Source organism: Lithobates pipiens, unplaced genomic scaffold (assembly GCF_037356315.1).
Source record: "Lithobates pipiens isolate NorthernLeopardFrog02 unplaced genomic scaffold, aLitPip1_a1.2 Scaffold_24, whole genome shotgun sequence".
Taxonomy (NCBI): domain Eukaryota; kingdom Metazoa; phylum Chordata; class Amphibia; order Anura; family Ranidae; genus Lithobates; species Lithobates pipiens.
This window is the reverse complement of record NW_027507786.1, coordinates 24,644,977-24,657,014: the sequence shown is the minus strand read 5'-3', so window position 1 is coordinate 24,657,014 and position 12,038 is coordinate 24,644,977. Positions and strand designations below refer to the sequence as shown.

Here is a 12,038-nt window from a genome sequence, read left to right as displayed (position 1 = left end):
CTCACCATACATGACAGGAGGGACAGAGGTCCTCACCATACATGACAAGAGGGACAGAGGTCCTCACCATACATGACAAGAGGGACGGAGATCCTCACCATACATGACAAGAGGGACAGAGGTCCTCACCATACATGACAAGAGGGACAGAGGTCCTCACCATACATGACAGGAGGGACGGAGGTCCTCACCATACATGACAAGAGGGACGGAGGTCCTCACCATACATGACAAGAGGGACGGAGGTCCTCACCATACATGACAAGAGGGACAGAGGTCCTCACCATACATGACAAGAGGGACGGAGGTCCTCACCATACATGACAGGAGGGACGGAGGTCCTCACCATACATGACAGGAGGGACGGAGGTCCTCACCATACATGACAGGAGGGACGGAGGTCCTCACCATACATGACAGGAGGGACGGAGGTCCTCACCATACATGACAGGAGGGACGGAGGTCCTCACCATACATGACAAGAGGGACGGAGGTCCTCACCATACATGACAGGAGGGACGGAGGTCCTCACCATACATGACAGGAGGGACAGAGGTCCTCACCATACATGACAAGAGGGACAGAGGTCCTCACCATACATGACAAGAGGGACGGAGATCCTCACCATACATGACAAGAGGGACAGAGGTCCTCACCATACATGACAAGAGGGACAGAGGTCCTCACCATACATGACAGGAGGGACGGAGGTCCTCACCATACATGACAAGAGGGACGGAGGTCCTCACCATACATGACAAGAGGGACGGAGGTCCTCACCATACATGACAGGAGGGACGGAGGTCCTCACCATACATGACAGGAGGGACGGAGGTCCTCACCATACATGACAAGAGGGACGGAGGTCCTCACCATACATGACAAGAGGGACGGAGGTCCTCACCATACATGACAGGAGGGACGGAGGTCCTCACCATACATGACAGGAGGGACGGAGGTCCTCACCATCCATGACAGGAGGGACGGAGGTCCTCACCATACATGACAAGAGGGACGGAGGTCCTCACCATACATGACAGGAGGGACGGAGGTCCTCACCATACATGACAAGAGGGACGGAGGTCCTCACCATACATGACAAGAGGGACGGAGGTCCTCACCATACATGACAAGAGGGACGGAGGTCCTCACCATACATGACAAGAGGGACGGAGGTCCTCACCATACATGACAAGAGGGACGGAGGTCCTCACCATACATGACAAGAGGGACGGAGGTCCTCACCATACATGACAAGAGGGACAGAGGTCCTCACCATACATGACAAGAGGGACAGAGGTCCTCACCATACATGACAGGAGGGACGGAGGTCCTCACCATACATGACAGGAGGGACGGAGGTCCTCACCATACATGACAAGAGGGACGGAGGTCCTCACCATACATGACAAGAGGGACGGAGGTCCTCACCATACATGACAAGAGGGACAGAGGTCCTCACCATACATGACAAGAGGGACAGAGGTCCTCACCATACATGACAAGAGGGACAGAGGTCCTCACCATACATGACAGGAGGGACGGAGGTCCTCACCATACATGACAGGAGGGACGGAGGTCCTCACCATACATGACAAGAGGGACGGAGGTCCTCACTAGGGATGAGCCGAACACCCCCTGGTTTGGTTCGCACCAGAACTTTAGAACCCCATTGAAGTCTATGGGACTTGAACGTTCGAAATAAAAAGTGCTAATTTTAATGGCTAATATGCAAGATAGTGTCCTAAAAAGGGTTTGGGGACCTGGCTCCGGCCCCAGGGGACATGGGTCAATGCCAACATTTTTTTTTTAAAACTAACGTTTTGGCGGGAGCACTGATTTTAATGACGATTAAAGTGAAAAAAAAAGTAAAATATTCCTTTAAATATGGTGCCTGGGGGGTGTCTGTAGTATGCCTGTGAAGTGCCACGTGTTTCCCGTGTTTAGAACAGTCCCTGCACAAAATGACATTTAACAGAAAAAAAGTCATTTCAAACTGCTTGCGTTTTTAATGTTATATCTGGTTCCTGCAATATGGATGAAAATCATTGAGAAAAATGGCATGGGTAGCCCTCCCTGCCCATTACCAGCCCCTTTAGGTCTTGTACGGATATTAAGGGGAACCCCATACCCAAATTTAAAAAAGGAAATGTGTGTGGCCCCCAGGCCCTATATACTCAGAACAGCAGTATACAGGCGGTGCAAACAAGACGGGGACTGTGTAGGTTTGTTGTGTTAAGTTGAATCTGTTTGTAATTTTGAACTGGTACATTTTTAAAGTGTAGCTCCAGTCAAAAAAACTATTTTTAAGCTTTTTGGAAAACATAGGGAAGGGTTATCACCCCTGTATAATTTGTTTTGTCGTCCATCTTTTTTCATCTCGCTTGCTGTTGTCTCCTTCCGTTTGCAAGTAGGAGATGTTTGTAAGTTGGATGTTTGAAAGTAGGGGCCTGCCCTATATGCTCTGCAGAAATGGCGGAACAAGGTGTTGGTTTTGCCACAACATTGTAAGCCCTCAAAGTGACTCTTGGTTGGCGCTGGAGCGCCCTGCTGTGAACGATTATATCAAGAATTGTAATTACATGCCATTGTTGAACAGTGGTAGAAAAATTGACCTTTGGTGGTTGTGGTGCTGGTGCCACAACACTATAAGTCCTCACCGTTACTCTGGGTGGGCACAGGAAGGGGCCCTCCTGTGAAATATTATATCAAGAATTGTAATTACATGTCCCTGTTAAACAGGGGCAGAAAAATTGGGCTGGTGGCATCACCCAGAACCAAAAATGTTCTTCCAACATATCAGCGGAGGAGGAAGAGGATAGACAATCAACATAACAGGACAGTCACTCAACATCAGCATAGGCATGGTCTTGAAGGGATGTGACATTTCAAAAAAAAATATTCGGTTACATCAGCTTCAGGTGCTTGGTAGCTGTGGGTGATCCATGACTGATTCATCTTGATGAAGGTCAGTCGATCAACTGATTCGGTGGACAGGTGCACCCTGTGATCAGTAACAAAGCCACCAGCAGCACTGAAGGTGCGTTCCGAAAGAACGCTGGATGCAGGACAGGCCAGTAGCTCAATTGCATACTGTGCAAGCTCTGGCCAGTGATCCATCCTCAAGACCCAGTAAGCCAGAGGATTTTCGGTGGGAAAGGTGTCCAAGTCTGACCTTGCCCCTAGGTATTCCTGCACCATGTAAATCAGACGCTGGCGATGGTTGCTGGAACCGATCATACCTTGGGGCTGCGGACTAAAAAATTGTCTGAACGCATCGGTCAGACGGCCACCTTCTCCACCGCTCCTTCTGACCGATGCCTCAGCAACACGTTGTCAGGACCAGGAGTTTGTAACCTCCCAGTCTCTGGGGACGCGTTGCACAGAGCTTTCTGCAAGGCCTCCCGGAGATGTCTCATCCTCTGGTGCCATTGTCGCAAACCACCATTCCTGGCTTGCCGGAACACACTACACAAGGCCGCCGTGCTGGCAGCCTTATATAGTGTGGGGCGTGTACTAAACCCCCTGAGCTATAATTGGCCACAGGCATCCTGCCTGTGGCCAATTATGGCTCTCCTCAATTATGGCTCTCCTCACTGCCGGCACTGTGATTGGCCAAGCATGCGGGGTCACAGTGCATGCTTGGCCAATCATAAGCCAGGAATGCACTGCGATGCCGTAGTGCATTGTGGGCCGTGAGCGCCATACGAATTTGGCGTGAACGTTCAGAATTCGCTGAACGGGCGAACAGCCGGTGTTTGAGTCGAACATCAAGCTCATCCCTAGTCCTCACCATACATGACAGGAGGGACGGAGGTCCAACACCCCGACTCTCTGTACACGGGGAAGGGCAACACCCCGACTCTCTGTACACGGGGAAGGGCAACACCCTGACTCTCTGTACACGGGGGGACCCAGCATTCTGACTCTTGGGTCAGATAAGGGTGGAGTATAATAGCGTGACGTGGTCAGGACTCCGCCCATATTCTGTATATCTCTTACCTGATAACTTGAAGAGGGTGGATCGGCGGTAGGCGGCGGAGTGGCGATATCGGGACAGGGAGATGGAGGTTGGGGACAATCTCAGGAAGTGTCCGGGATTGGTGAAGCTCTCGAAGGCGTTGTAGCCGGCCATCCAGGCGTTCTGTCGGATTAGGAATGTCGCCCGGCTCTGGAAGACTTGGCTCCGCCTCCATTTGGTTACCAGAAGAGTCCCGTTATTGGCTGCATATAGGAAGTAGTTTGGCCGATCAGCCAATTCCAGGGACACGAGATTGCGGTCTGCAGAGGAAGTTAAACGTGGTCAGCCATGATCAGATTTTGAATTGTCGCCAAATGTGCGTCAGCGCTGACAGGGGAATTCTGGGAATTCTATGGCTCACTGCATCAGAAGACTTCGCCACGGCCACTGTCAGTGTGATAATAATAAATCTGCTCACCGTGTGATCTGTAGAGACCGGGGATCAGCATGAAGCTCGTGGTGTGTCCCGGGATGGCGCCATCTTCTCTCACCGGCGCTACTATGGCATCCGAAAACCGAACCGCCAACACCAGACTGGAGTGCGAGAAACTGCGCAGGCGGTACGGCCCCTTCCCTACAACTGAAGGAGCGTCACAGGACTGTCACAATATCATTATATCATATATACACATATATAGTATAGCCACACACACACAGTATATATATATATTTATATTTATATACACACATACATACACACACAGTATATAAACACAGTACATACACATTATATGGGAAGTGTTATCATTTTAATTATCCAGACATAGACTGGGCGGAGGGAACCGCGCATTCATCTAAGGCTCGCCAGTTCCTAAATGTCTTGCATGACAATTTTATGGGTCAGATGGTAGACGCACCAACTAGAAATAAAGCGTTACTAGATCTACTGATTACCAACAGTACAGACCTGATCACGGATGTGGAAATATGGGCCAATTTAGGGAACAGCGATCACAGGTCAATTGGCTTCCGTATAAGGCCCCTTTCACACTGTCGGACCGGTCAGGTCTGCCTGTCAGTTTTGTGGGCGGACCTGAATGGGCGCTCCATGTTAGTATATGGGGTGACAGATGTCAGCGGTGACGTGTCCGCTGACATCTGACCCGGTCCGATCAAATCAGACGGATGGCTCGACGTTCACATCCATCCCTGGCAGATCGGGTGAGATGTGATGAAAAAGGACATGCTGTCCGTTTTCCTCCGATCTCTCCATTGCAAGCAGCGGCGCCCGACAAGCCCCTCCCCGCTCAGTGAGCAGAGAGTGACCTGTCATCCGCCGGCTGAGCAATGGAGAGATCTCCCGCTGAGCTGGCGGACTATAGCAGACTCCGCGGCAGCGGCAGGAAACATAAGGGGAATACAAAGACACTGAATTTCAAAAGAGCCAACTTCCCTAAACTACGAACCTAGAAGGCATAAATTGGGATTAAATCTTAGGAACAAAGAACAGGGAGGAGAAATGCATTCGTTTTAAGATGTAGAAATGTTATTTTATTTATGTTAGTTCTCCGCCCCCCCCCCCCGCCCCTGCCCCGCCCCCACTTTGAAGAGCTGACTGGAGCAGACTGACATCAGTTGAGACCAGTTTTGGTAGTGAAAACCTTCCTGGGGTTGTAGAGAAGAGGATATGTCCAACAGTGAAGGGCCCCTGTGCGATGCACAGACGATCGTCTGGGGGGGGTGTGTTCAAGCTGCAAAGACATTATTGGTTATGGGGGATGTACGCTCGTGTCTCTGATCAACACGTGGGGGGGAGGGGGGGGCTGTGGCGTGTCTCTGCAGATAATCTCCCATCCTCAGAAGTGGTAGTATAATCCGGGTATGTGTTTGTTCTCTGAACAATGCAGAATAAGGATTCACGCCAACAGTGAAAACTGGAGCCTTTGTGTGCGTTGTGGTCGGGGGCAGGGTTCATGATTTCAATGCCAGTCATGTGGCTTTCTTTGTCTAGTTGAAGATGATAGCTTTCAGGTACAGGGGGTGGGAAATCACACACACTGCCCCCTGCCCAGACACGCCTATAGACTCCCCTAGTCATTGTTCATTGGTGGAGATTTGTATAACTCCTCCTGTTTGAAGGAATGCCTGTGCTTGATTGGCTGATTGTGAAACCATCAAGCTCTATTGCTCTATTGTTAAAGCGGGGTTCCCTTTTAAAAAAAATAAATAAAAGTCAGCAGCTACGAATACTGCAGCTGCAGACTTTTAATAATCAGATACTTACCTGTCTCAGGGGTCCAGCGATGCGGGTGGTCATGTCTGTTTACTTGGGAAGATAGTGGAAACAGGGATTTACTAAGATGCATTATACCAAGAAGCTAAAAGGGCGCTCTATTAGCGCAGGAGACACGGATTAAGCGCAGCGTATAGTGGATTTTCCATGAGAAAGAGCATAATAAATAAGGGCATTAGCCAATGCATCTCATTGGGTAATAAATTTAAAAAAAGCAACCAAAAGTCCTGGATGAACTCCAATATAAAAATGCATATAAAAGCAAAGGAGAAGGCCTTCAAAAAATACAAGGTTGAGGGATCATCATCAGCATTCAGACTTTACAAAGAATGCAACAAGAAATGTAAGGGTGCAATAAGGACAGCTATGATAGAACATTAAAGACACATAGCGGAAGAGAGCAATAAAGATCCCAAGAAATGTTTTAAGTATATAAACAGTAAAAAAGGGAGCACAGACCATATTGGCCCCATAAAGAATGAGGAAGGACATCTGGTTACAAAGGATGGGGAGCTGGCGAAGGTATTGAATTTATTCTTCTCCTCAGTCTTCACGAGGGAATCGGGGGGCTTCATGAACCAAACTGCAGTGTTTATCCTCAGGACACGTCACAGGAAGCCCCTCCATGGTTATCAGAGGAGAGAATTAAAATTAGACTTGGGAAACTTAACATTAATAAATCACCGGGACAAGATGGCTTTCACCCGAGGGTACCTAGGGAACTCAGTCAAGTAATTGCCAGACCATTGTTCCTAATTTTTACTGACAATCTACTGACAGGAATGGTATCAGCTGATTGGAGAGAAGCCAATGCAGCACCAATATTTAAAAAGGGCCCAAAATACATCCCTGGGAATTACAGACCAGTCAGCCTAACATCAATAGTATGTAAACTCTTGGAGGGGATGATAATTTAGTAATAAGAACGGTATCATAAGCAGTAATCAGAATGGATTCATGAAGAATTGTTCTTGCCAAACCAATCTACTAACCTTCTATGAGGAGGTGAGTTGCCATCTAGATAATGGAAGGTCCGTAGACGTGGTGTATCTAGATAAATGAAGGCCCGTAGACGTGGTGTATCTAGATAAAGGAAGGCCCGTAGACGTGGTGTATCTAGATAAAGGAAGGCCCGTAGACGTGGTGTATCTAGATAAAGGAAGGCCCGTAGACGTGGTGTATCTAGATAAAGGAAGGCCCGTAGACGTGGTGTATCTGGATAAAGGAAGGTCCGTAGACGTGGTGTATCTAGATAAAGGAAGGTCTGTAGACGTGGTGTATCTGGATAAAGGAAGGCCCGTAGACGTGGTGTATCTAGATAAAGGAAGGCCCGTAGACGTGGTGTATCTAGATAAAGGATGGCCCGTAGACGTGGTGTATCTAGATAAAGGAAGGCCCGTAGACGTGGTGTATCTAGATAAAGGAAGGCCCGTAGATGTGGTGTATCTAGATAAAGGATGGCCCGTAGACGTGGTGTATCTAGATAAAGGAAGGCCCGTAGACGTGGTGTATCTAGATAAAGGAAGGCCCGTAGACGTGGTGTATCTAGATAAAGGAAGGCCCGTAGACGTGGTGTATCTAGATAAAGGAAGGCCCGTAGACGTGGTGTATCTAGATAAAGGAAGACCCGTAGACGTGATGTATCTAGATAAAGGAAGGCCCATAGACGTGGTGTATCTAGATAAAGGAAGGCCCGTAGATGTGGTGTATCTAGATAAAGGAAGGCCCGTAGACGTGGTGTATCTAGATAAAGGAAGGCCCGTAGACGTGGTGTATCTGGATAAAGGAAGGCCCGTAGACGTGGTGTATCTAGATAAAGGAAGACCCGTAGACGTGGTGTATCTAGATAAAGGAAGGCCCGTAGACGTGGTGTATCTAGATAAAGGAAGGCCCGTAGACGTGGTGTATCTAGATAAAGGAAGGCCCGTAGACGTGGTGTATCTGGATAAAGGAAGGCCCGTAGACGTGGTGTATCTAGATAAAGGAAGGCCCGTAGACGTGGTGTATCTGGATAAAGGAAGGCCCGTAGACGTGGTGTATCTGGATAAAGGAAGGCCCATAGATGTGGTGTATGTGGATTTTACAAAAGCATTTGACACAGTTCCCCATAAACATTTACTGTACAAAATAAGGTCGGTTGGCATGGACCATAGGGGTGAGTACATGGAATGAAAACTGGCTACAAGGGCGAGTTCAGAGGGTGGTGATAAATGGGAAGTACTCGGAATGGTCGGGGGTGGGTAGTGGGGTCCCCCAGGGTTCTGTGCTGGGACCAATCCTATTTAATTTGTACATAAATGACCTGGAGGATGGGGATGGGGGAAACAGCTCAATCTCTGTATTTGTGGACGATACTAAGCTAAGCAGGGCAATAACTTCTCTGCAGGATGTGGAAACCTTCCAAGAAGATCTGAACAAATGAATGGGGGGAGGGGCAACTACATGTCAAATGAGGTTCAATGTAGAAAAATGTAAAATAATGCATTTGTGCGGCAAAAATCTTAACACAATCTATAGACTGGAGGGAGAACCTCTGGGGGGATGTAGGATGGAGAAGGACCTGGGGGGGGGGGGAACCTCTGGGGGGATGTAGGATGGAGAAGGACCTGGGGGGGGGGGGAACCTCTGGGGGGATGTAGGATGGAGAAGGACCTGGGGGGGGAACCTCTGGGGGGGATGTAGGATGGAGAAGGACCTGGGGGGGGAACCTCTGGGGGGATGTAGGATGGAGAAGGACCTGGGGGGGGACCTCTGGGGGGATGTAGGATGGAGAAGGACCTGGGGGGGGGGACCTCTGGGGGGATGTAGGATGGAGAAGGACCTGGGGGGGGGACCTCTGGGGGGATCTAGGATGGAGGAGGACCTGGGGGTCCTAGTAGATGATGGGCTCACCAATGCCAAGCTGCTGCTAACAAAGCAAACAGAATATTGGCATTAAAAAGGGATCAACTCCAGAGATAAAATGATAATTCTCCCGCTCTACAAGACTCTGGTCCGGCCGCACCTGGAGTATACTGTCCAGTTCTGGGCACCAGTCCTCAGGAAGGGTGTACTGGAAATGGAGCGACTACAAAGAAGGGCAACAAAGCTAATAAAGGGTCTGGAGGATATTAGTTATGAGGAAAGGTTGTGAGATCTGAACTTATTCTCTCTGGAGAAGAGACGCCTGAGAGGGGATATGATTTCATTATATAAATACTATATCCTATGTAACTATGTTATATATATATATATATATATATATATATATATATATATATATATATATATATATATATATATATATATATATATATATATATATATATATATATATATATATATATATAATATGCACACACAGTATATACATGATATACACACAGTATATACATGATATATACACACACAGTATATATTATACACACACAGTATATTCATTATATATATATATACACATACATACACACACACACACACAGTATATACATGATATACATTATATATACACACACACAGTATATACATGATTATACATTGTGCTGTATGGGGCTCCAGGGGGACACGTCTGTCCAGGTTGTTTGCAGCCTCCTCCACTGAACAATGCTGCCCCCATGTGGAAGATTCAAGAACAGCACAGAACATGAGAAGAGAATTTAAAAATCACCAACATATACCGGAGTGTGGCACATGGATCAGAGAACGGAGAATACGGATCACATCAGCGCTCACCTTTGTTGTAGAACTCGCAGTCATAGGCTGAGGAAGAGAAGAAACACAGAAAATCAGAATCTGCAGACTCCGTCACATCCCGTATGTGGGGACACATGGTGGGGACACATGGTGGGGAGATATGGTAAGGATATGATGGGGATGCATATTATTATTATTATTATACACGATTTATATAGCGCCAACAGTTTATGCAGCGCTTTACATTCTAAAGGGAGGGGAGGTGGTAATAGCTGCAGAGAATGATTTGATGGGGGGGGGGCTCAGGGACAGTTAGGTGGGGGTGGGATCGGCTACAAATTTAAAGGAATATTACACTTTTATTGTTTCACTTTAAGCATTATTAAAATCGCTGCTCCCGAAAAAACGTCCTTATTATAAAACTTTTTTTGCATTGACACATGTCCCCCGGGGGAGTGTTTGGGGACCCGGGTCCTGCCCCGGGGGACATGTGTCAATGCAAAAAAAGTTTTATAATAAGGACGTTTTTTCGGGAGCAGTGATTTTAATAATGCTTAAAGTGAAACAATAAAAGTGTAATATTCCTTTAAATTTGTACCTGGGGGGTGTCTATAGAATGCCTGTAAAGGGGCGCATGTTTCCCGTGCTTAGAACAGTCCGAGAGCAAAATGAGATTTCTAAAGGAAAAAAGTCATTTAAAACTACTCATGGCTACAATGAATTGTCTGTCCGCAATACACAGAAAAGTTCATTGATAAAAATGGCATACCCCCCTCAAAATCCATACCAGACCCTTATCTGAGCAACCCCAAACCAAAATTAAAAAAAAAATGCCTGGGGTTCCCCCTAAATTCCATACCAGGCCCTTCAGGTCTGGTATGGCTTTTAAGGGGAACCCCAGGCCAAAAAAAAATGGTGTGGGGGTCCCCCCAAAAATCCATATTAGACCCTTATCCAAGCACGCAACCGGGCAGACCGCAAATGCTACCCCAAAAATGCTTTGGGGGTCGAGCCCCCTCCCAAAGCACCTTGTTCCCACGTTGATGGGGAGAAGGGCCTCATCCCCTCAACCCTGGCCGGTGGTTGTGGGAATCTGTGGACGGGGGGCTTATCGGAATCTGGAAGCCCCCTTTAACAAGGGGACCCCCCGATCCCGGCCTCCCCCCGTGTGAATTGGTAATGAGGTACAAATGTACCCCTACCATTTCACCAAAAAAAGTGTCAAAAGGGTTAAAAAACACAACAGACAGTTTTTGACAAGTCCTTTATTAATTTCTTCTTCTTCTGCTTCTTCCATCTTCTTTGTTCTGGTCTTCCTCCATCTTATTCTTATTCATCTTCTCCATCTTCTTCTTCCTCCGCTCTTCTCGTCCCGCATCTTGCTCCGGCTTCTTCTCCGCGCCGTCCTCACGATCCGCCTCTGTGGGAGTATTCAGCCGTGTGACGCTTCTGTTCTTCTGACACTTCTTATATAACGGAGGGCGGGGCCACCCAGTGACCCCGCCCCCTCTGAGGCATGGGGACTTCCCTATGGCTTTCCCCGTGCATCAGAGAGGGGTGGGGTCACTGGGAGCAAGATGCGGGACGAGAAGAGCGGAGGAAGAAGATGAAGAAGAAGATGGAGAAGAAAGAAGATGGAAGAAACGAAAAGAAGAAGAAATTATAAAGGAATTGTCAAAAACCGTCTCGTGTTTAACACTTTTGACACATTTCTTTGTGAAATGGTAGGGGTACATTTGTACCCCATTACCAATTCACACAGGGGTCAGGATCTGGGGGTCCCCTTGTTAAAGCCCCCTGTCCGCAGAGCCCCACAACCAGCGGGAAAGGTTTGGGGGATGAGGCCCTTGTCCTCATCAACATGGGGACAAGGTGCTTTGGGGGGGGACCTCAAAGCACCCTCCCAATGTTGAGGGCATGTGGCCTGGTATGGTTCAGGAGGGGGGGGGAATTTCTCTCGCCCCCCCCCCCTCTTTTCCTGCGCCCTGCCAGGTTGTGTGTTCAGATAAGGGTCTGGTATGGATTTTGAGGGGGGGGGGGGGTATGCTGTTTTTATCAATTAACTTTTATGTGTATTGCGGACCGACAATTCATTACAGCTGCGAGTAGTTT

General features: G+C 48.0%; 1 protein-coding gene across 1 annotated transcript in view; it reads right to left on the bottom strand.

The window, feature by feature from the left end:
• Positions 1–12,038, bottom strand: part of OTOG (otogelin) — a 217,270-nt gene that overhangs the window by 84,419 nt on the left and 120,813 nt on the right. Inside the window, exons 31-33 of the mRNA XM_077453472.1 lie at positions 9,966–9,992; positions 4,440–4,601; positions 4,003–4,281 (exon numbers count right to left, since the gene is read on the bottom strand). Of these exons, the coding sequence (XP_077309598.1) occupies positions 4,003–4,281; positions 4,440–4,601; positions 9,966–9,992 (468 nt within the window). The remainder of the gene's footprint in view (positions 1–4,002; positions 4,282–4,439; positions 4,602–9,965; positions 9,993–12,038) is intronic.